We start from the raw sequence: 25131 nt of genomic DNA, 5'->3' as shown, positions 1-25131 counted from the left end.
ACTTTAGAGTGTTTTCTATCCTAAGCTGTCAATTATATGCATATTCTAGCATCTGGTCCTGAGAAATAGGCCGTTTACTTTGGGAACGTCATTTTTCCAAAAATAAAAAGCTTAGCTTTTTTTTTTGAAGCTTAGCTTCAAGAGGTTCAAACTTAGTCATCTCTGATATGTAGATACCTTCGTCTCCCTACATCAGCAATCATCCAGTCTTTGGTTCACACCTGCCTGGGAGATGTGTTCTGTATCCCAAATGGCATCCTATTCCCTATATAGTGCAGTACTTCTGATTAGGACCCATAAAGTGCACTACATAGGGAAAAGGGTGTCATTTGGGACGTAGACTGTGATGTGCGTGTAGCCATAATCGATTTCATGCTTTCCCCCCGTGGCCATCGAGCCATATGCTTTCCCCCTCGGCCATCGAGCCGTACTCTTTCCCCCTCGGCCATCGAGCCATATGCTTTCCCCGCGGCCATCGAGCCATATGCTTTCCCCCTCTGCCATCGAGCCATATGCTTTCCCCCGTGGCCATCGAGCCATATGCTTTCCCCCGTGGCCATCGATCCACATGCTTTCCCCCGTGGCCATCGTGGCCATCGAGCCATATGCTTTCCCCCGTGGCCATCGAGCCATATGCTTTCCCCCCATCGAGCCATATGCCATCGAGCCATATGCTTTCCCCCCGTGGCCATCGAGCCATATGCTTTCCCCCGTGGCCATCGAGCCATATGCTTTCCCCCCCTCGGCCATCGAGCCATATTCTTTCCCCCCGTGGCTATCGAGCCATATGCTTTCTATCCCCAAGATGATGTGAAGACGCACCATTGGTTAAAGTGATGGATGCTTCCATAGCTCACACGTCATTATGTATGACCTATCCTGCTGCAGATATTTCAATAATCAGGAATCCATAATGTCGGGAATCCAGTTTAGAATCCCCCTGGGTGGGTGTGTTTGTGGCATGCACCACCGCCCCCTCCCGCTGGCTTCAACCCTGAGCACTACTTTTGTTTATTTCATTCTCACAGGATGTTTAGAAATCTAGAAACCGGTTCCCCTAATACCCACAGATTGACCGCCAAAATGTTTTTGAACTTAAACGTTTGACTCGAGCGGGTTTTAAAAAACCCAGACCACTGACACGTGTCTCCCCGATATTTCCGATGCGGCCTGGCGTGCCTAAAGCCTCGTTAGCACAGGAATGGAGATGTTTGTGTTTGTTGTCTGCTTCACTCACATTACACAGATGCTAATCACGCTTTGTTAGGACGACTGGAATGTGTGTGTCTTTTGTTCCTTTTGCTATTTAAGGCCGCTTGGCAAATTGAAAACAGCATGCAGGGATGACTGTCTGCACTCTGCGGTGACCACAGCTGAGAATACACAACACACACACACACAGAGCCCCGAACAGCATGCCATGCAACCAAGTGGAAAGGAATTGTTCATTTTTCAACATCATTTCAGGGAAGCTAATATTAGCTAACTCCAGAAGAGCAGAAGATGCTGTCCTCTTGAACCTTTTGTTGATCAGTGGAAAAACCCAGGTTGTCCCTCCTCTCTGCTCTCAATAATACCTGACTCACCCGCTGAAAGAAACTCATGTCAAATGGCTTCCATCTTGGTTTCCATACTGTGAGACTGTGTAGACTTGGTTACAGCAGTTAAAGCTGACATCACTTACCTTAAATCCCTTCTTCTGCTTCTATTAAACTTCCTTAATCCAGGTTCTCAGATCTCTGTGAGATACAGTCTGTTCTATAAGAGAGACCTGGTCCCTCTACATTTCTATGCAGTCATCTAATCAGTACACGTGTCATTTAGCAGACACACAAACACACACAAAAGCAGGTTCAGATTTCAAATGCATTGTTCTCATTGAGGAGAATCCTATCCACAGCAACATGGCAACACACCAAACAAGATTTTTCCAATAACACTCACCATGCCTGTTTTCCAAATGGCACCTTATTCCCTATATAGTTCATAGGGCTCTGGTCTAAAGTAGTGCGCTATATAGGGAATATAGGGTGCAATTTGTCCTGCATTCGTAGTCTCACACAGCGAACATAACAGTACATTTATATAATGTCAGGCACTGGTTATTTGTTCTGTGTGTGTGTGTGTTCTGGTTTATGGTCCATACCTCTCATCAGTGCTGTGGGTTGACATGTCCCCAGTTCAGCAGCTCTTGTGTTCTAGCTCTCTGGTCTGAACATCTCTCTGTTTTCAGTGGCACTGATTAACATTAGTCTCTGTCTCCTCCCATTCTGTTCCTTTCTCTGTGTGTGTGTGTCTGTCTGTTTCTGCATTCATACCTGTGGGGGTGGACTACACGTGTGCCAAATGGGAGCCCTAGGTCCAGAGTTACTATTGTATGTGTGACGTATAGCAGGGTTCCCCAACTTGCGGCCCGCGGGTGATTTTATTTGCCCCTCCCAAGTATTCGTAGAAAAAAAAAATGACATGACTGTTAAACAGCAGCAAATCAGCTCCAAGTGATGTACGTTTTGGAAATCTGTTCCAAAGTAATCCCACGCATACCAGAGAGATGTGATCCTATACACCAAAGTAATCCCACGCATACCAAAGAGAGATGTGATCCTATACACCAAAGTATTCCCACGCATACCAGAGAGATGTGATCCTATACACCAAAGTATTCCCACGCATACCAAAGAGAGATGTGATCCTATACACCAAAGTATTCCCACTCATACCAAAGAGAGATGTGATCCTATACACCAAAGTATTCCCACGCATACCAAAGAGAGATGTGATCCTATACACCAAAGTATTCCCACGCATACTAGAGAGAGATGTGATCCTATACACCAAAGAATCTAGTTGATGATCTCTGATGTACAGTACACTGTGTTTCTCACAGATCGTCCCGTGTCTGAATCTAGTTGATGATCTCTGATGTACAGTACACTGTGTGTTTCTCACAGATCATCCTGTGTCTGAATCTAGTTGATGATCTCTGATGTACAGTACACTGTGTGTTTCTCACAGATCATCCTGTGTCTGAATCTAGTTGATGATCTCTGATGTACAGAACACTGTGTTTCTCACAGATCATCCCGTGTCTGAATCTAGTTGATGATCTCTGATGTACAGTACACTGTGTGTTTCTCTTCAGATGTGGCAGCACCCCACTGGACCACATCTCTCTCAACCGACTGTCCAACATGAGGAAGAGATACAGGTGAGACACTTTACTATTCCTACCTTTCTTCTTTACTAGATGTTCCTCTCCCCTGTCTCAATATGGCCTCAGAAATAAATAAGTTACCAGTGATTTAACTCTTCAGAGATTACATCATTGGAATGTTTTTATTTAGAGGGCCATAATGCGAAGGCTCCCATTTTACTTTTGGAACTACATTGTCCAGCAGACAAATGAAAACTATGGTCTGCGCTCACATGACTGTGTTTTGTTGATTGTGCCTAAGGTCTGTACAGAGCTAGGGAAAAAGCTTTCCAGTTCTCTGCACCTTTCTCTTGGAACAAGCTTCAGGGCCTGAAATGACAGGAGCGGGTCCCTTTTTAAATGAGTTTAAAGCTAGGTTGAACACTATGATGGAAAATTAAGTTGCACCACACTTTCCCAAACCATCTTGCTGTAGTGTTTTATGTTGTAAATGTGTCTGCAACTTTGTGTGCTGCTATTTTGGCCAGGTCTTGAACAAATCTAAATGAGACTAACCTCGTCAAATTAACATCAAACATTTTCCTAAAGCCCTTTTTATTTGAGCAGTTGTCACAGTGCTTTACAGAAACCCAGCCTGAAACCCCACAGAGCAGTGTAGATGTAGACGTACAGTGGCCAGGAACATCTCCCTAGAAAGGCAGGAACCTAGGAAGAAACCTAGTGAGGAACCAGGCCAGCAGATAAATCTTCTCCCTCTTCTTCTCCTCCTCTCTCTACCTCTTCTCTCCTCCCCTCTCTCTACCTCTTCTTCTCCTCCTCTCTCTACCTCTTCTCTCCTCCCCCGTCTCCCTTCATCTTGTTTGTTTGTGTGTACGTTTTTGTTTGCATGTACAACTTTATGTGTAGGGTTTTTTCTGCCATTGAAATCCTTGGTTGGCCGCATAAGAATTGTTATGGTCCAAACATTGTATATAAAAAAGGTGTACAAAACATTAAAAACACCTTCCTAATATTGAGTTATACCCCCTTTGGCCCCCAGAACAGCCTCAATGCGTCGGGGGATGGTGTCAAGTGTTCCACAGGGAAGCTGGCCCAGGTTTACTCCAATGCTTCCCACAGTTGTCAAGTTGGCTGGAAGTTCTTTGGGTGGTGGACCATTCTTGATACACAGGAAACTGTTGAGTGTGAAAAACCCAGCAGCATTGCAGTTCTTGACACATTCAAACCGGTGCGCCTGGCACCTACTACAATACCCCGTTCCAAGGCACTTAAATATTGTGTCTTGCCCATTCACCCTCTGAATGGCACACATACACTATCCATGTCTCAAGGTTTAAAAATCCTTCTTTGTCCTGTCTCCTCCCCTTCATCTACACTGATTGAAGTGTAGTGACATCAATAAGGATCATATCTTTCACCTGGATTAACCTGGTCAGTCTGTCATGGAAAGAGCTGGTGTATATTTTAATAATATCATCTTTGACAACTAATAATCACCGAAATAAAAGCTAGACAGTCAGGGAGAGTTGAACATTCCTCAATGAATTTAGCAGTGTTGATTTTGTTATTATGTTTGAGCGAAAGAACACAGCATTGGCCATGACAAAATGCATAGAAATGAGCTTTAAAACTGCAACATTTCTCTATCGGCTTCATGGCAGAATATGTAGAATCAGAGGAAATTAGCTTGAAAACCGCAACATTTCTCTCAGCTTAATGGCAGAATATGTAGAATCAGAGGAAATTAGCTTGAAAACCGCAACATTTCTCTCTCAGCTTCATGGAAAAATGTATAGAATTATAGAATTGCAGGAAATTGTCTTAAAAAAAAACATTTTTCATGCACACCTGCCACGCCCACAACCTAAGCCCATTATTGATCCATTAAAAACCCTGGTGTGTGTTGTTAAATGAGTGTGTAATCTGATTGTTTCTAGGAACGGTCTGGGACCCTCGAAGGAGGGAGAGGATCAGTACTCTGTGGTGCACTGTACCGGCTACATCAAAGCATGGCCCCCAGCAGGTATCTACTGACCATACACAAACTTTTATCTCCCTAACTAGGTCAGCTAATAGATTTGTTGATGCTAGCAGTGTGTGGGTCTTCCATTCAAAACATTGACAACAGTGGTGGTAGTAGAACACACACACACACACACCATACACACATACACATTCACACACGCACAAACACCATACATACATACACATTCACACACACACACCATACACACATACACATTCACACACGCACAAACACCATACACACATACACATTCACACACACACAAACACCATACACACATACACACACACACAAACACCATACACACAAACACATTCACACACGCACAAACACCATAGACACATACAGTAGAACACACACACACACAAACACCATACACACACACAAACACCATACACACATACACATTCACACACGCACACACACACCATACACACATACACACACACACAGACACACACACAAACACCATACACGCATACACATTCACACACATACACACATACACATTCACACACACAAACACCATACACACATACACACACACACAAACACCATACACACATACACATTCACAAACAGCATACACACATACACATACACACACACACATAAACACCATACATGTTTTAAACATTATACTCTATACATCCCTCAGGTTCAATGAAATGGTGTGATCGTGAGGTCTGGGATGTTTCTTTAGTCATACACACACACACACACACACACACACTGACAGAGGTGACGTGGCATCCAGGATGGATGGGGGACAGAGATCACACATGACCTCGGATGCACTCGTTGACACACACACTCCAAATCTTTCAAGTGTTTACAGAGTCACGCAACCCCCCGGCCTGGAATTCTGTCTGCAATTCCCATGAGTGTTTTGGGATTCAGAACCAGGTGTCTAGATGGGGGGGTTGAGCAACTTTCAGCATCACAGTATGAAATGTATGTATGTAACTGCTTTGAGGCTGTACTGAATGATTCCCAGAATCCCCGATCACACGGACATGCCACATGTGTGGAAATCGTTGACACATGTTTAACTTCCTGGGACATAAATAGACCAGTGGAATGTTCTGGACTGTTAGTCTATCGCTCGTCCACTATCAGTCTTAAGGTACTAAATCGGGCGCATCACCCGCGTGTGGACACACACTTCTCCATCCTTCTGGGTTCTGAAAACAGCTCAGGAACTGGTAGAATGTAGCTCATGTCTCATGTCGGTACTTCTGGGTCCATGTTCAGAAAGCATCTCAGATTAGGAGTGCTGATCTAGGATCAGGTCCCCCCTGTCCATGTAAAAGGCAATCCTAGATGAGCTCTCCTTCTCTGAGTGTCTTTCTGAACAAAGGCCCTGGGGAGACTAAAGTGGACGGAGGTCAGGGAGTAGGATGGATGGTATGGCTGGGATGGAACATCAAAATGATAGTTGTGTATATTATTGAATCTAGACGGATGTGTCCCAATTGGCACCTTATTCACATATGGCTCTGATCAAAAGTAGTGCACTATACAGGGAGTATAGTGCCATTTGGGCCGCAGGCTACTTCTTGCATTGACGTGGCTGGCTAGTTGGTTGACTATGCAAGTAAAAGTCCTCAACACACATTTTTTTCTTCAGTTTTTTTAAAATTATTTGTCATTTGAAAGATTATATAGACAATAAGACAAACAGATAGAAAAACACACTGATCCCCTACTGGAGGGGAGAGGAGATGAGAGGAGAGAGAGACCTGTGAACAGTCTTCATTATGACTAATAGGTGTTTTTGTGTTGTCAAGGAAACAACAAAGGAATTCATTACTGTGGGAAACTGATATCAACATTTTAAATCAAGGAAAACTTCAACTCTCTCTTGCTCATTCTATTTCTCTCCTTCTCTCCCTCCTTCCCTTTGTGATGTATATGAATATTGATACTGGCAGTAAGAGTTTTTGGATATTTGTTCTGAATGATTTGCAGAGATTCGTAGAGACTGTGTGGGTGTGTGATTTATCTGCTTGTGTCTCAGCTGTTCTGGAGAAAGCAGCTTGTACACCACACTGGTACGGTACTAGACTACACAGTGTCATGCTGGAAATATACACCATGGTACGGTACTAGACTACACAGTGTCATGCTGGAAATATACACCACACTGGTACGGTACTAGACTACACAGTGTCATGCTGGAAATATACACCACACTGGTACGGTACTAGACTACACAGTGTCATGCTGGAAATATACACCACACTGGTACGGTACTAGACTACACAGTGTCATGCTGGAAATATACACCACACTGGTACGGTACTAGACTACACAGTGTCATGCTGGAAATATACACCACACTGGTACGGTACTAGACTACACAGTGTCATGCTGGAAATATACACCATACTGGTACGGTACTAGACTACACCGTGTCATGCCGGAAATATACACCACACTGGTACGGTACTAGACTACACAGTGTCATGTGTCATGACTGTGTCATGCTGGAAATATACACCACACTGGTACCAGACTACTGTATATGCTGGAAATATACACCACACTGGTACGGTACTAGACTACACAGTGTCATGCTGGAAATATACACCACACTGGTACGGTACTAGACTACACAGTGTCATGCTGGAATATACACCACACTGGTACGGTACTAGACTACACAGTGTCATGCTGGAAATATACACCACACTGGTACGGTACTAGACTACACAGTGTCATGCTGGAAATATACACCACACTGGTACGGTACTAGACTACACAGTGTCATGCTGGAAATATACACCACACTGGTACGGTACTAGACTACACAGTGTCATGCTGGAAATATACACCACACTGGTACGGTACTAGACTACACAGTGTCATGCTGGAAATATACACCACACTGGTATGGTGTCACTAGACTACACAGTGTCATGCTGGAAATATACACCACACTGGTACGGTACTAGACTACACAGTGTCATGCTGGAAATATACACCACACTGGTACGGTACTAGACTACACAGTGTCACTGGAAATATACACCACACTGGTACGGTCACAAATATACACCACACTGGTACACTAGACTACACCGTGTCATGCTGGAAATATACACCACACTGGTACGGTGTGTCATGCTGGAAATATACACCACACTGGTAGTGTCTACACAGTGTCATGCTGGAAATATACACCACACTGGTACGGTACTAGACTACACAGTGTCATGCTGGAAATATACACCACACTGGTACGGTACTAGACTACACAGTGTCATGCTGGAAATATACACCACACTGGTACGGTACTAGACTACACAGTGTCATGCTGGAAATATACACCACACTGGTACGGTACTAGACTACACCGTGTCATGCTGGAAATATACACCACACTGGTACGGTACTAGACTACACCGTGTCATGCTGGAAATATACACCACACTGGTACGGTACTAGACTACACAGTGTCATGCTGGAAATATACACCACACTGGTACGGTACTAGACTACACAGTGTCATGCTGGAAATATACACCACACTGGTACGGTACTAGACTACACAGTGTCATGCTGGAAATATACACCACACTGGTACGGTACTAGACTACACAGTGTCACGCTGGAAATCACCTCAACAACACAAAGTTTACATCTGAAATCACACGTTTGCACTTTATTAGATAGCTGCCATCTTGATATCTCTCTCTCTCTTGCATTTAATATCCTTCTCTCTTTTCTCTCCTTCTTTCTCTCTATGTCAGGTATGACCATACCAGAAGAAGACACAGAGGCAGGACAGACCAGTAAATACTGCCTTGTAGCCATCGGAAGACTGCAGGTACCATTGTGTGTGTGTGTGTGTGTGTGTGTGTGTGTGTACGTACACGCTCTGGTTGGGTCGGTGCATGAGAAGGTGTGACCTGAGAGCACGGGGTTGTCAGGGAGCATCAGTATAGGAGGATTACAGTAATGGAGCAGACAGGTGGAACGAGCACTGAAGACCCATCCTCCCATAACCCCCCCCAATACCTCAACCAGTTCAACCCTTATTCCTGTGTCCAACATCTACTATCTCCTACCTTAACCTTCTTAGCTCCCAGACTTCTCTGATGTTTTAGGGGGAGTTGAACCGCTACTGTCCCCTCATAGTATCCCATATACCCCCCATACTCAACTGGCAGACAGCGGTCTGTGTCCCGGTTTACTCCGTCGGGCTTCGATCCCTGGTATCATGTAAACACACATGAGACATGAAAACAATTGTCAAATTGCAGGACATTTGCTTTACAACTGCCTAGCAATTCTCTACCCCTTTTAAAATGTGTAGAATTGTGTGACATTAGCGTTTTAAAGGGTGCTTACATGTGCTTAAGACACACCAGACATGTACAGTATCTGGCTAATTGGTCGAAACAGGTCATATTTTCTGTTAAGTTTTGATAAAACCTTTTCTACTGTATCTCAAACGCTGCCGATTTAACCACTTAGGACAGTTTTCAGGACCAATTAACCACTTGGGACAGTTTCCAGGACATTGTAATCCAGATTTTGTCTCTCCTTGCTTTTGGACAAAACTTTTGAGACACAACTGAAGTCTTTATGAGACCACATCAAATGCTACAACAAATATGATGTTTATATGATCTGATGACATGTGGAAGAAACAGGCCTTTGGTGTCGTGAACGTTAGCTAGTGGGGGAACACAACACAGGATCATTTTAAGATGCATTAAACACGTTCCTGGAAAAGTGCCCCGTATTCATACAGCTTCTCAGAGTAGGAGTGCTATCTAGGATCAGTTTAGTCTTTTAGATCTTGATGAATTAGATTAAATGGACGGGTTGGACCTGATCCTAGATCAGCACTCCCACTATGAGACGCTTGAATAAGAGCCCTCAAATATAACCTTCCTGGTACTCCCATCCTCCTGCTTTTTTACCTTCTACTTCACAGTGCCACCTTTAATCTCTCTCACATACAGTGGGGCAAAAAAGTATTTAGTCAGCCACCAATTTGTGCAAGTTCTCCCACTTAAAAAGATGAGAGGCCTGTACACTTCAACTATGACAGACAAAATGAGAAAAGAAATCCAGAAAATCACATTGTAGGATTTTTTATGAATTTATTTGCAAATTATGGTGGAAAATAAGTATTTGGTAAGTATTTGCACAATTGGTGGCTGACTAAATACTTTTTTGCCCCACTGTATATCTAACTCTAGTCCCTCCATCCTTTAATCTCTCTCACATATATCTAACTCTCTGGTCCCTCCATCCTTTAATCTCTCTCACATATATCTAACTCTCTGGTCCCTCCATCCTTTAATCTCTCTCACATATATCTAACTCTCTGGTCCCTCCATCCTTTAATCTCTCTCACATATATCTAACTCTCTGGTCCCTCCATCCTTTAATCTCTCTCACATATATCTAACTCTCTGGTCCCTCCATCCTTTAATCTCTCTCACATATATCTAACTCTAGTCCCTCCATCCTTTAATCTCTCTCACATATATCTAACTCTCTGGTCCCTCCATCCTTTAATCTCTCTCACATATATCTCTCTGGTCCCTCCATTTATATCTAACTATCTGGTCCCCTTCATCCTTTAATCTCTCTCACATATATCTAACTCTCTGGTCCCTTCATCCTTTAATCTCTCTCACATATATCTAACTCTCTGGTCCCTTCATCCTTTAATCTCTCTCACATATATCTAACTCTCTGGTCCCATCATCCTTTAATCTCTCTCACATATATCTAACTAACTCTCTGGTCCCTTCATCCTTTAATCTCTCTCACATATATCTAACTCTCCGGTCCCTCCATCCTTTAATCTCTCTCACATATATCTAACTCTCTGGTCCCTCCATCCTTTAATCTCTCTCACATATATCTAACTAACTCTGGTCCCTCCATCCTTTAATCTCTCTCACATATATCTAACTAACCCTCTGGTTGGGGGGGCCGTTTAAAGTTTCAGCAAGTCTGTCAGCACCTTTGTAACAATGTTTCATCAGTCAATTTTCCTGAGGTTTTTATTAACTGATTGGTTAATTAATCGATGACATGTTCCCTCTCATCTCTTAGGTGACCAGTTCTCCCGTTTCCATGGATATGAACGGCCTGACGGTTCCCACAGAGTTCCTGTCGCGCCACAACTCCGACGGCATCATCACTTTCGTGGACCCGCGGTGCATCAACGTGATTGGATACCAGCCTCAGGTTGGTTCCTCCCCCTACTTATCACAATCAGGGTCACATTTAGTAGGGCACGATGATGCGAAACATTTAAAAAATTGTAACCAGAACAGCCTGTGATGCCACTCGTCAGAGTTCACAATAGAACCCCTGTGGTGAACTGGAGCCGCTAATTCCATGCCCACTCATCACAAATGTTGAGATAATGTTGCAAAACAACCTGTTTACCTGAAACGGTCTGCGAGGTCACATCAAAGCATTCTGTTATTTTATCAAGAGGAACACATCTGTGGTCAGTAGAGATGTAACCTGTTAATAGGTTTCCTACCCCCCTTGATGAAATGGAGCAGCTCGTTTGATGCCATGTCACAGACTGTTAAATGTAAAGATGACAAAAGGTGTTTTGGGGCAGAGTTTCCCCTGCCATTGTAGAATTCTTTTCAGTAGATTTCATTTGAAATTGAAGAGGCCCGAAATGTTGATTTCATGGTCTTTATGCACTGCCTGGAATATAATCTCTGGGAAACACCAAGTGTGTCCGCATACTGAATGGTCCTACGTACTAAATATGTTTTTGGGTATGCAACAATAGTATGTTTTATAGTATGTATAATTGAAACAAATAAATGAGTAGACTTTAAATGCCAGGATGTCATACTCCTTTCCTAGTATGAATTCACTGCTCTCTATTGAGGAAGAGAATCTTCTGGCCCAGCTGATGATCAGATCAAGGGGACAGACTGTACTAGTACTCCTTGTTTTCAGCTGTCCCACCATGTTAGATCAGCAGTCAAAGGGAGGAAGGGACGTATGCATTTTCACAGAAGCCATAGAAACCCTGGTTCCTAATATTGCCTTATGAAGAGAGATGAGCCCTGTTTGATGGCTTGTAATGTAAGACCCTGTCTGAAAGTGTGTCAGTACGTACATGTGAAGTGTGTCAGTAGGTACATGTGAAGTGTGTCAGTGGGTACATGTGAAGTGTGTCAGTACGTACATGTGAAGTGTGTCAGTAGGTACATGTGAAGTGTGTCAGTACGTACATGTGAAGTGTGTCAGTAGGTACATGTGAAGTGTGTCAGTGGGTACATGTGAAGTGTGTCAGTACGTACATGTGAAGTGTGTCAGTACGTACATGTGAAGTGTGTCAGTAGGTACATGTGAAGTGTGTCAGTGGGTACATGTGAAGTGTGTCAGTGGGTACATGTGAAGTGTGTCAGTGGGTACATGTGAAGTGTGTCAGTGGTACATGTGAAGTGTGTCAGTACGTACATGTGAAGTGTGTCAGTACGTACATGTGAAGTGTGTCACATGTGAAGTGTGTCAGTACGTACATGTGAAGTGTGTCAGTGGCTACATGTGAAGTGTGTCAGTGGGTACATGTGAAGTGTGTCAGTACGTACATGTGAAGTGTGTCAGTAGGTACATGTGAAGTGTGTCAGTACATGTACATGTGAAGTGTGTCAGTAGGTACATGTGAAGTGTGTCAGTAGGTACATGTGAAGTGTGTCAGTACATGTACATGTGAAGTGTGTCACATGTGAAGTGTGTCACGTACATGTGAAGTGTGTCAGTACGTACATGTGAAGTGTGTCAGTACGTACATGTGAAGTGTGTCAGTACGTACATGTGAAGTGTGTCAGTACGTACATGTGAAGTGTGTCAGTACGTACATGTGAAGTGTGTCAGTACGTACATGTGAAGTGTGTCAGTACGTACATGTGAAGTGTGTCAGTACGTACATGTGAAGTGTGTCAGTACGTACATGTGAAGTGTGTCAGTACGTACATGTGAAGTGTGTCAGTACGTACATGTGAAGTGTGTCATGTGACGTACATGTGAAGTGTGTCAGTGAAGTGTCAGTACGTACATGTGAAGTGTGTCAGTACGTACATGTGAAGTGTGTCAGTCAGTGGGTACATGTGAAGTGTGTCAGTGGGTACATGTGAAGTGTGTCAGTACGTACATGTGAAGTGTGTCAGTACGTACATGTGAAGTGTGTCAGTGGTACATGTGAAGTGTACGTACATGTGAAGTGTGTCAGTACGTACATGTGAAGTGTGTCAGTACGTACATGTGAAGTGTGTCAGTACGTACATGTGAAGTGTGTCAGTGGGTACATGTGAAGTGTGTCAGTGGGTACATGTGAAGTGTGTCAGTGGGTACATGTGAAGTGTGTCAGTACGTCAGTACGTACATGTGAAGTGTGTCAGTACGTACATGTGAAGTGTGTCAGTACGTACATGTGAAGTGTGTCAGTACGTACATGTGAAGTGTGTCAGTGTGAAGTGTGTCACATGTGAAGTGTGTCAGTGGGTACATGTGAAGTGTGAAGTGTGTCAGTACGTACATGTGAAGTGTGTCAGTGGGTGAAGTGTGTCAGTGGGTACATGTGAAGTGTGTCAGTGTGAAGTGTGTCAGTGGGTACATGTGAAGTGTGTCAGTACGTACATGTGAAGTGTGTCAGTGGGTACATGTGAAGTGTGTCAGTACGTACATGTGAAGTGTGTCAGTAGGTACATGTGAAGTGTGTCAGTAGGTACATGTGAAGTGTGTCAGTGGGTACATGTGAAGTGTGTCAGTACGTACATGTGAAGTGTGTCAGTGTACATGTGTGTGTCACACATGTGAAGTGTGTCAGTGGGTACATGTGAAGTGTGTCAGTACGTACATGTGAAGTGTGTCAGTACGTACATGTGAAGTGTGTCAGTACGTACATGTGAAGTGTGTCAGTACGTACATGTGAAGTGTGTCAGTACGTACATGTGAAGTGTGTCAGTAGGTACATGTGAAGTGTGTCAGTACGTACATGTGAAGTGTGTCAGTACGTACATGTGAAGTGTGTCAGTACGTACATGTGAAGTGTGTCAGTACGTACATGTGAAGTGTGTCAGTGGGTACATGTGAAGTGTGTCAGTAGGTACATGTGAAGTGTGTCAGTAGGTACATGTGAAGTGTGTCAGTAGCTACATGTGAAGTGTGTCAGTACGTACATGTGAGTTTACAGTTACAGTAAGGCCTTTTTAGATGACAATCCAACTGCAGCTCTTAAAGATGTTGACTTACAAGTGTATATATATATATACAGACAACTGTCTTAAGTTATTGTAAGTTATTTAAAGCTTCAATAACTTAAGATTGAAGTGTTGTCCATTTTCCCAGCCTGACTCAACAGGTCAGATGTTGGTAGAGACTGTAGAGTCTGTACTGTATCGAGCTACAGTGTAAAGAAAGCATGTACACAGTGTTTTTCCCAAGCGCTTGAATTGAACCTACACCAGAATACAGACCAACATTTTAAACCTGACAGACTGTTGACCGATCAATCCATTAAACATTTAGAGTTGGAAAAATTCTAATAACTTTCTCAATGTTCCCCGATTTTCCTGGTTAATCCATCCTGATTCCCGGTCATTTACAGCTGGGATTTCAGGAAGGTCTGGGAATTTTGGTCAAATAGCGTTCTCTCGCAGTCCACCCCTCTCCTTTCCACACCGTTCACACTACAGAAACAGATTAGTGAAAGTGGGCCGATTCCCAACATAAAGTCGCATTATTAGGATGAGAAAGTGTTCACTTGGCAGGATGGGAGTGTCTTTTGTGATTGATTTCCCCTGTTAATGTATAATTGTGTATGATTGTCTACAGCGCAGCTGCTTCGTGTATGTAGGATGTTTGCATTTCGCTACAAGCATTAACATCTGCTAACCATGTGTATGTGACCAATAAAATGTGATTTATTTGTTTATATGAGACAATGGCACCCTATTCCTTACATCATGCACTACTTTTGACCAGAGCCCTATGAGTCCTGGTCAAAAGTAGTGCACTAACAGGCCAAGGCATAGGGTGCCACTTGGGCCGCACACCACTCCATGACAGGAAGAATGATTTAAAGATGTATCACTGGCTCGATCTCAATTCCTCTGCCCTCAATCTCCTCAGCTCCTTCTCAACCGTATTGGAGGAGAAGGTCCAAGGTCCCTCCCCTTAGACCTTTTTCTGCAATGAGAAAGAGCCGGGGAGATCGGATGCAAGGAATGGAAGAAAGATGAATTGAGAAAGGCCATTGACTCAAGTCCAAGGGTCTGAATGATGTATGGCCTGTTGTCCTAACTCAGGCAGAGGAAGCCTAGTTCTGGACTAAAAGGCATTGTCAATAAAGAATCTCCATTGAAAACATTTTGTTTGTCCAGGAATTTGACAAAGTTTCAAAATTAATATATTGAACTTTTATTTCATGGTTTGAAATTGACCTGAAGTGTGTAGTTGTATTAATTTGTGTGTATTTATTGTGTCATTGTCTTGTGTAGGATCTGCTGGGGAAAGACATCCTGGAGTTCTGTCACCCAGAGGACCAGAGTCACCTGAGAGAGAGCTTTCAACAGGTACAGAGAGGTGGAGGAGGGACGAAGGGAGGGTGGAGGTATGAGGAAGAGTTCTGTCACTCAGAGGACTACAGAGAGACCTCTTGAGATATCTTTCTACAGGTACTATACCACCAGAGGGAGAGTGGGGAAGAGGAGAGGAGGGGGGGGGAGAGGAGAGGAGGAGGAGGGAAGAGGAGGAGTAGAAGAAAAGGATGGGGTGATAACAGAAGGACATGATGATCAGAGGAGAGAATAGGAGTGACAGAGGATGGGTAGAGGAGAGAATAGGAGTGACAGGATGGGTGGAGGAGAGAATAAGAGTGACAGAGGATGGGTAGAGGAGAGAATAGGAGTGACAGAGGATGGGTAGAGGAGAGAATAGGAGTGACAGGATGGGTGGAGGAGAGAATAGGAGTGACAGAGGGTGGAGGAGAGAATAGGAGTGACAGAGGATGGGTGGAGGAGAGAATAGGAGTGACAGAGGATGGGTGGAGGAGAGAATAGGAGTGACAGAGGATGGGTGGAGGAGAGAATAGGAGTGTCAGAGGATGGGTGGAGGAGAGAATAGGAGTGACAGAGGATGGGTGGAGGCGAGAATAGGAGTGACAGCGGATGGGTGGAGGAGAGAATAGGAGTGGCAGAGGATGGGTGGAGGAGAGAATAGGAGTGACAGAATAAAATGATCGATGGGCAGGAAGGATCCTGAGCCACTTCTCTCCTCCAACCAATGATGAATGAGGTGCATTTGTAGGGAGACTTTCAACAAGTCTCATTTTAAGCTTGGGCAGTATACCGTATACTGGGGTAGCCACGGGATGGTTTTTCAATACAGACAATAACATTGAAACTATTTCTTTGAAGTTTTTCAATACATTTTATTTTTTGTAGCTACTTCTTAAGTAAATACCTGCAGTCAACTATTGCAATATGTTAGGCGAAAAAGCGGATTGCGTTCTTCATTTCACCTGTCACATTATTTTACATCATGAAGCTGACTGTAGTTCCCCAGAACAGTTGAGCCAGTCACATTATTTTACATCATGAAGCTGACTGTAGTTCCCCAGAACAGTTGAGCCTGTCACATTATTTTACATCATGAAGCTGACTGTAGTTCCCCAGAACAGTTGAGCCTGTCACATTATTTTACATCATGAAGCTGACTGTAGTTCCCCAGAACAGTTGAGCCAGTCACATTATTTTACATCATGAAGCTGACTGTAGTTCCCCAGAACAGTTGAGCCAGTCACATTATTTTACATCATGAAGCTGACTGTAGTTCCCATCATGAAGCTGACTGTAGAACAGTTGAGCCAGTCACATTATTTTACATCATGAAGCTGACTGTAGTTCCCCAGAACAGTTGAGCCAGTCACATTATTTTACATCATGAAGCTGACTGTAGTTCCCATGAAGCTGAGAACAGTTGAGCCACATTATTTTACATCATGTCACATTATTTTATTTTACATCATGAAGCTGACTGTAGTTCCCCAGAACAGTTGAGCCTGTCACATTATTTTACATCATGAAGCTGACTGTAGTTCCCCCAGAACAGTGAGCCCCAGAACAGTTGTCACATTATTTTACATCATGAAGCTGACTGTAGTTCCCCAGAACAGTTGAGCCAGTCACATTATTTTACATCATGAAGCTGACTGTAGTTCCCCAGAACAGTTGAGCCAGTCACATTATTTTACATCATGAAGCTGACTGTAGTTCTGAACAGTGAGCCAGTCACATTATTTTACATCATGAAGCTGACTGTAGTTCCCCAGAACAGTTGAGCCAGTCACATTATTTTACATCATGAAGCTGACTGTAGTTCCCCAGAACAGTTGAGCCTGTCACATTATTTTACATCATGAAGCTGACTGTAGTTCCCCAGAACAGTTGAGCCAGTCACATTATTTTACATCATGAAGCTGACTGTAGTTCCCCAGAACAGTTGAGCCTGTAGTTCCCCAGAACAGTTGAGCCAGTTTTTTACATCATGAAGCTGACTGTAGTTCCCCAGAACAGTTGAGCCTGTCACATTATTTTACATCATGAAGCTGACTGTAGTTCCCCAGAACAGTTGAGCCAGTCACATTATTTTACATCATGAAGCTGACTGTAGTTCCCCAGAACAGTTGAGCCTGTCACATTATTTTACATCATGAAGCTGACTGTAGTTCCCCAGAACAGAACAGTTGTTCCCCAGCCAGTCACATTATTTTACATCATGAAGCTGACTGTAGTTCCCCAGAACAGTTGAGCCAGTCACATTATTTTACATCATGAAGCTGACTGTAGTTCCCAGAACAGTTGAGCCAGTCACATTATTTTACATCATGAAGCTGACTGTAGTTCCCCAGAACAGTTGAGCCAGTCACATTATTTTTTTACATCATGAAGCTGACTGTAGTTCCCCAGAACAGTTGAGCCTGTCACATTATTTTACATCATGAAGCTGACTGTAGTTCCCCAGAACAGTTGAGCCTGTCACATTATTTTACATCATGAAGCTGACTGTAGTTCCCCAGAACAGTTGAGCCTGTCACATTATTTTACATCATGAAGCTGACTGTAGTTCCCCAGAACAGTTGAGCCTCACATTATTTTCACATTATTTTCACATTATTTTACATGAAGCTGACTGTAGTTCCCCAGAACAGTTGAGCCAGTCACATTATTTTTTACATCATGAAGCTGACTGTAGTTCCCCAGAACAGTTGAGCCTGTCACATTATTTTACATCATGAAGCTGACTGTAGTTCCATCATGAAGCTGACTGTAGAAACAGTTGAGCCAGTCACATTATTTTACATCATGAAGCTGACTGTAGTTCCCCCCAGACAGTTGAGCCTGTCACATTATTTTACATCATGAAGCTGACTGTAGTTCCCCAGAACAGTTGAGCCAGTCACATTATTTTACATCATGAAGCTGACTGTAGTTCCCCAGAACAGTTGAGCCAGTCACATTATTTTACATCATGAAGCTGACTGTAGTTCCCCAGAACAGTTGAGCCTGTCACATTATTTTACATCATGAAGCTGACTGTAGTTCCCCAGAACAGTTGAGCCAGTCACATTATTTTACATCATGAAGCTGACTGTAGTTCCCCAGAACAGTTGAGCCAGTCACATTATTTTACATCATGAAGCTGACTGTAGTTCCCATTATTTTACATCATGAAGCAGTTTCCCCAGAACAGTTGAGCCTGTCACATTATTTTACATCATGAAGCTGACTGTAGTTCCCCAGAACAGTTGAGCCTGTCACATTATTTTACATCATGAAGCTGACTGTAGTTCCCCAGAACAGTTGAGCCTGTCACATTATTTTACATCATGAAGCTGACTGTAGTTCCCCAGAACAGTTGAGCCAGTCACATTATTTTACATCATGAAGCTGACTGTAGTTCCCCAGAACAGTTGAGCCTGTCACATTATTTTACATCATGAAGCTGACTGTAGTTCCCCAGAACAGTTGAGCCTGTCACATTATTTTACATCATGAAGCTGACTGTAGTTCCCCAGAACAGTTGAGCCTGTCACATTATTTTACATCATGAAGCTGACTGTAGTTCCCCAGAACAGTTGAGCCTGTCACATTATTTTACATCATGAAGCTGACTGTAGTTCCCCAGAACAGTTGAGCCAGTCACATTATTTTACATCATGAAGCTGACTGTAGTTCCCCAGAACAGTTGAGCCTGTCACATTATTTTACATCATGAAGCTGACTGTTCCCCAGAACAGTTGAGCCTTCCCATCAGAAGCTGACTGTAGTTCCCCAGAACAGTTGAGCCAGTCACATTATTTTACATCATGAAGCTGACTGTAGTTCCCCAGAACAGTTGAGCCTGTCACATTATTTTACATCATGAAGCTGACTGTAGTTCCCCAGAACAGTTGAGCCAGTCACATTATTTTACATCATGAAGCTGACTGTAGTTCCCCAGAACAGTTGAGCCTGTCACATTATTTTACATCATGAAGCTGACTGTAGTTCCCCAGAACAGTTGAGCCAGTCACATTATTTTACATCATGAAGCTGACTGTAGTTCCCCAGAACAGTTGAGCCTGTCACATTATTTTACATCATGAAGCTGACTGTAGTTCCCCAGAACAGTTGAGCCTCACATTATTTTACATCATGTCACATTATTTTACATCATGAAGCTGACTGTAGTTCCCCAGAACAGTTGAGCCTGTCACATTATTTTACATCATGAAGCTGACTGTAGTTCCCCAGAACAGTTGAGCCAGTCACATTATTTTACATCATGAAGCTGACTGTAGTTCCCCAGAACAGTTGAGCCTGTCACATTATTTTACATCATGAAGCTGACTGTAGTTCCCCAGAACAGTTGAGCCAGTCACATTATTTTACATCATGAAGCTGACTGTAGTTCCCCAGAACAGTTGAGCCAGTCACATTATTTTACATCATGAAGCTGACTGTAGTTCCCCAGAACAGTTGAGCCTCACATTATTTTACATCATGAAGCTGACTGTAGTTCCCCAGAACAGTTGAGCCTTCACATTATTTTACATCATGAAGCTGACTGTAGTTCCCCAGAACAGTTGAGCCTGTCACATTATTTTACATCATGAAGCTGACTGTAGTTCCCCAGAACAGTTGAGCCTGTCACATTATTTTACATCATGAAGCTGACTGTAGTTCCCCAGAACAGTTGAGCCAGTCACATGTTTGTAAATAGCACAACGGGAGAAAGCAGGAGCAAGTGATTCCAGCTGTGTATTGACTGGGGTCGCGTTGTCTTTCAATATAAAACTGATCAGTGTTAGCATTTGATGTTACTCTTCAACCCCAAAGCAAATCAAGGGGAGAAACATAGGTTTATTCAAAGAGAACAAATATAGTTGTTATGGAAAGTAAATGGTAGATGTTCATTCTTCCCTGTCATCAGTGATTCTCCACAGAACAAAGAGACAGGATGTCATTTATAACCCAACCCGTAGCCTGTGGTCAAATGGTCAAATAACAAGAATCCTGTTTCAGGCTCAATGAATAGTCCATTTGGACCAATGAGAACTTGCCACATGTAGCTATAAGTCCAGGACTGAAACCCCTACAAAGATTCTGAACAGATGTTGAACTGAAAAACAACTATTACACTATTTGGCTGGCAGCCACACAAGTAAATGAGCTTACAATGAAACAGCTAAAACTATGCATGGCCATCATATTTCTAATGTTTATTATAGAAAGAATGTAGCCAGCTACATTTCCTAATCTTGCATGTTACCGGAGAAAAGAAGACTGGCTACAGCTAGAAAAGTAGCTCCACATCAGTCAGAGTGCTGTCTGCTGATAGAATGATGGAGAACAGTAGCTCCACATCAGTCAGAGTGATGTCTGCTGATAGAATGATGGAGAACAGTAGCTCCACATCAGTCAGAGTGCTGTCTGCTGATAGAATGATGGAGAACAGTAGATCCACATCAGTCAGAGTGCTGTCTCCACATCAGTCAGAGTGCTGTCTGCACAACGGATAGAAGGATGGAGATAGAAGGATGGAGAACAGTAGCTCCACATCAGAGTGCTGTCTGCTGATAGAATGATGGAGAACAGTAGCTCCACATCAGTCAGAGTGCTGTCTGCTGATAGAATGATGGAGAACAGTAGCTCCACATCAGTCAGAGTGCTGTCTGCTGATTGAATGATGGAGAACAGTAGCTGTCAGAGTGCTGTCTGCTGATAGAATGATGGAGAACAGTAGCTCCACATCAGTCAGAGTGCTGTCTGCTGATAGAATGATGGAGAACAGTAGAATGATGGATGAGAACAGTAGCTCCACATCATCAGAGTGCTGTCTGCTGATAGAATGATGGAGAACAGTAGCTCCACATCAGTCAGCTGAGTGCTGATGGAGAACAGTAGCTCCACATCATCAGAATGATGAATGAGAAACAGTAGCTCCACATCAGTCAGAGTGCTGTCTGCTGATAGAATGATGGAGAACAGTAGCTCCACATCAGTCTGCTGAGAATGATGCTGTCTCAGAGTGCTGTCTGCTGATAGAATGATGGAGAACAGTAGCTCCACATCAGTCAGAGTGCTGTCAGAGTCTGCTGATAGAATGATGGAGAACAGTAGCTCCACATCAGTCAGAGTGCTGTCTGCTGATAGAATGATGGAGAATCAGTAGCTCCACATCAGTCAGAGTGCTGTCTGCTGATAGAATGATGGAGAACAGTAGCTCCACATCAGTCAGAGTGCTGTCTGCTGATAGAATGATGGAGAACAGTAGCTCCACATCAGTCAGAGTGCTGTCTGCTGATAGAATGATGGAGAACAGTAGCTCCACATCAGTCAGAGTGCTGTCTGCTGATAGAATGATGGAGAACAGTAGCTCCACATCAGTCAGAGTGCTGTCTGCTGATAGAATGATGGAGAACAGTAGCTCCACATCAGTCAGAGTGCTGTCTGCTGATAGAATGATGGAGAACAGTAGCTCCACATCAGTCAGAGTGCTGTCTGCTGATAGAATGATGGAGAACAGTAGCTCCACATCAGTCAGAGTGCTGTCTGCTGATAGAATGATGGAGAACAGTAGCTCCACATCAGTCAGAGTGCTGTCTGCTGATAGAATGATGGAGAACAGTAGCTCCACATCAGTCAGAGTGCTGTCTGCTGATCCAGTAGCTCCACATCAGTCAGAGTGTCTGCTGATAGAATGATGGAGAACAGTAGCTCCACATCAGTCAGAGTGTCTGCTGATAGAATGATGGAGAACAGTAGCTCCACATCAGTCAGAGTGCTGTCTGCTGATAGAATGATGGAGAACAGTAGCTACACATCAGTCAGAGTGCTGTCTGCTGATAGAATGATGGAGAACAGTAGCTCCACATCAGTCAGAGTGCTGTCTGCTGATAGAATGATGGAGAACAGTAGCTACACATCAGTCAGAGTGCTGTCTGCTGATAGAATGATGGAGAACAGTAGCTCCACATCAGTCAGAGTGCTGTCTGCTGATAGAATGATGGAGAACAGTAGCTCCACATCAGTCAGAGTGCTGTCTGCTGATAGAATGATGGAGAACAGTAGCTCCACATCAGTCAGAGTGCTGTCTGCTGATAGAATGATGGAGAACAGTAGCTCCACATCAGTCAGAGTGCTGTCTGCTGATTGAATGATGGAGAACAGTAGCTCCACATCAGTCAGAGTGCTGTCTGCTGATTGAATGATGGAGAACAGTAGCTCCACATCAGTCAGAGTGCTGTCTGCTGATAGAATGATGGAGAACATCAGTCAGAGTGAGTCTGCTGATAGAATGATGGAGAACAGTAGCTCCACATCAGTCAGAGTGCTGTCTGCTGATAGAATGATGGAGAACAGACATCAGTCAGAGTGCTGTCTGCTGATAGAATGATGGAGAACACACATCAGTCAGAGTGCTGTCTGCTGATAGAATGATGGAGAACAGTAGCTCCACATCAGTCAGAGTGCTGTCTGCTGATAGAATGATGGAGAACAGTAGCTCCACATCAGTCAGAGTGCTGTCTGCTGATAGAATGATGGAGAACAGTAGCTCCACATCAGTCAGAGTGCTGTCTGCTGATAGAATGATGGAGAACAGTAGCTCCACATCAGTCAGAGTGCTGTCTGCTGATAGAATGATGGAGAACAGTAGCTCCACATCAGTCAGAGTGCTGTCTGCTGATAGAATGATGGAGAACAGTAGCTCCACATCAGTCAGAGTGCTGTCTGCTGATAGAATGATGGAGAACAGTAGCTCCACAGAGTCAGTCAGTCAGTGCTGTCTGCTGATAGAATGATGGAGAACAGTAGCTCCACATCAGTCAGAGTGCTGTCTGCTGATAGAATGATGGAGAACAGTAGCTCCACATCAGTCAGAGTGCTGTCTGCTGATAGAATGATGGAGAATGATGGAGAACAGTAGCTCCACATCAGTCAGAGTGCTGTCTGCTGATAGAATGATGGAGAACAGGAGAGCTCCACATCAGTCAGAGTGCTGTCTGCTGATGGAGAACAGTAGCTCCACATCAATGATGAATGATGGAGAACAGTAGCTCCACATCAGTCAGAGTGCTGTCTGCTGATAGAATGATGGAGAACAGTAGCTACACATCAGTCGGAGTGCTGTCTGCTGATTGAATGATGGAGAACAGTAGCTACACATCAGTCAGAGTGCTGTCTGCTGATAGAATGATGGAGAACAGTAGCTCCACATCAGTCAGAGTGCTGTTTGCTGATAGAATGATGGAGAACAGTAGCTCCACATCAGTCAGAGTGCTGTCTGCTGATTGAATGATGGAGAGCAGTAGCTCCACATCAGAGTGCTGTCTGCTGATAAAATGATGGAGAACAGTAGCTCCACATCAGTCAGAGTGCTGTCTGCTGATAGAATGATGGAGAACAGTAGCTACACATCAGTCAGAGTGCTGTCTGCTGATAGAATGATGGAGAACAGTAGCTCCACATCAGTCAGAGTGCTGTCTGCTGATAGAATGATGGAGAACTGCTCCACATCAGTCAGAGTGCTGTCTGCTGATAGAATGATGGAGAACAGTAGCTACACATCAGTCAGAGTGCTGTCTGCTGATAGAATGATGGAGAACAGTAGCTCCACATCAGTCAGAGTGCTGTCTGCTGATAGAATGATGGAGAACAGTAGCTCAGTCACTGTCTGCTGATCAGTAGCTCCACATCAGAGTGCTGTCTGCTGATAGAATGATGGAGAACAGTAGCTCCACATCAGTCAGAGTGCTGTCTGCTGATAGAATGATGGAGAACAGTAGCTCCACATCAGTCAGAGTGCTGTCTGCTGATAGAATGATGGAGAACACATCAGTAGCTGCTGATAGAATGATGGAGAACACATCAGTCAGAGTGCTGTCTGCTGATAGAATGATGGAGAACAGTAGCTCCACATCAGTCAGAGTGCTGTCTGCTGATAGAATGATGGAGAACAGTAGCTCCACATCAGTCAGAGTGCTGTCTGCTGATAGAATGATGGAGAACAGTAGCTCCACATCAGTCAGAGTGCTGTCTGCTGATTGAATGATGGAGAACAGTAGCTCCACATCATAGAATGATGGAGAACAGTCAGTCAGTGCTGTCTGCTGATAGAATGATGGAGAACATCAGTCAGAGTGCTGTCTGCTGATAGAATGATGGAGAACAGTAGCTCCACATCAGTCAGAGTGCTGTCTGCTGATAGAATGATGGAGAACAGTAGCTCCACATCAGTCAGAGTGCTGTCTGCTGATAGAATGATGGAGAACAGTAGCTCCACATCAGTCAGAGTGCATCAGTCACATCAGTCAGAATGTGCTGTCTGCTGATAGAATGATGGAGAACAGTAGCTCCACATCAGTCAGAGTGCTGTCTGCTGATAGAATGATGGAGAA

At 43.7% G+C, this 25131-nt stretch overlaps 1 protein-coding gene across 6 annotated transcripts in view; it reads left to right on the top strand.

The window, feature by feature from the left end:
- The window catches only part of arnt2 (aryl-hydrocarbon receptor nuclear translocator 2), a 121865-nt gene that overhangs the window by 35411 nt on the left and 61323 nt on the right, over positions 1 to 25131 (top strand). For all 6 annotated transcript variants that reach the window (XM_042316168.1, XM_042316165.1, XM_042316164.1 and 3 more), the window contains 5 exons: positions 3143 to 3208; positions 5092 to 5177; positions 8936 to 9012; positions 11265 to 11399; positions 15689 to 15763. In XM_042316168.1, coding sequence (XP_042172102.1) covers positions 3143 to 3208; positions 5092 to 5177; positions 8936 to 9012; positions 11265 to 11399; positions 15689 to 15763 — 439 coding nt within the window. The remainder of the gene's footprint in view (positions 1 to 3142; positions 3209 to 5091; positions 5178 to 8935; positions 9013 to 11264; positions 11400 to 15688; positions 15764 to 25131) is intronic.

The sequence above is a fragment of the Oncorhynchus tshawytscha genome, unplaced genomic scaffold, assembly GCF_018296145.1.
Source record: "Oncorhynchus tshawytscha isolate Ot180627B unplaced genomic scaffold, Otsh_v2.0 Un_contig_6529_pilon_pilon, whole genome shotgun sequence".
Classification (NCBI taxonomy): Eukaryota; Metazoa; Chordata; class Actinopteri; order Salmoniformes; family Salmonidae; genus Oncorhynchus; species Oncorhynchus tshawytscha.
Note: the sequence above shows the minus strand (reverse complement) of the source record. Positions and strands in the feature narration are given on the sequence as shown.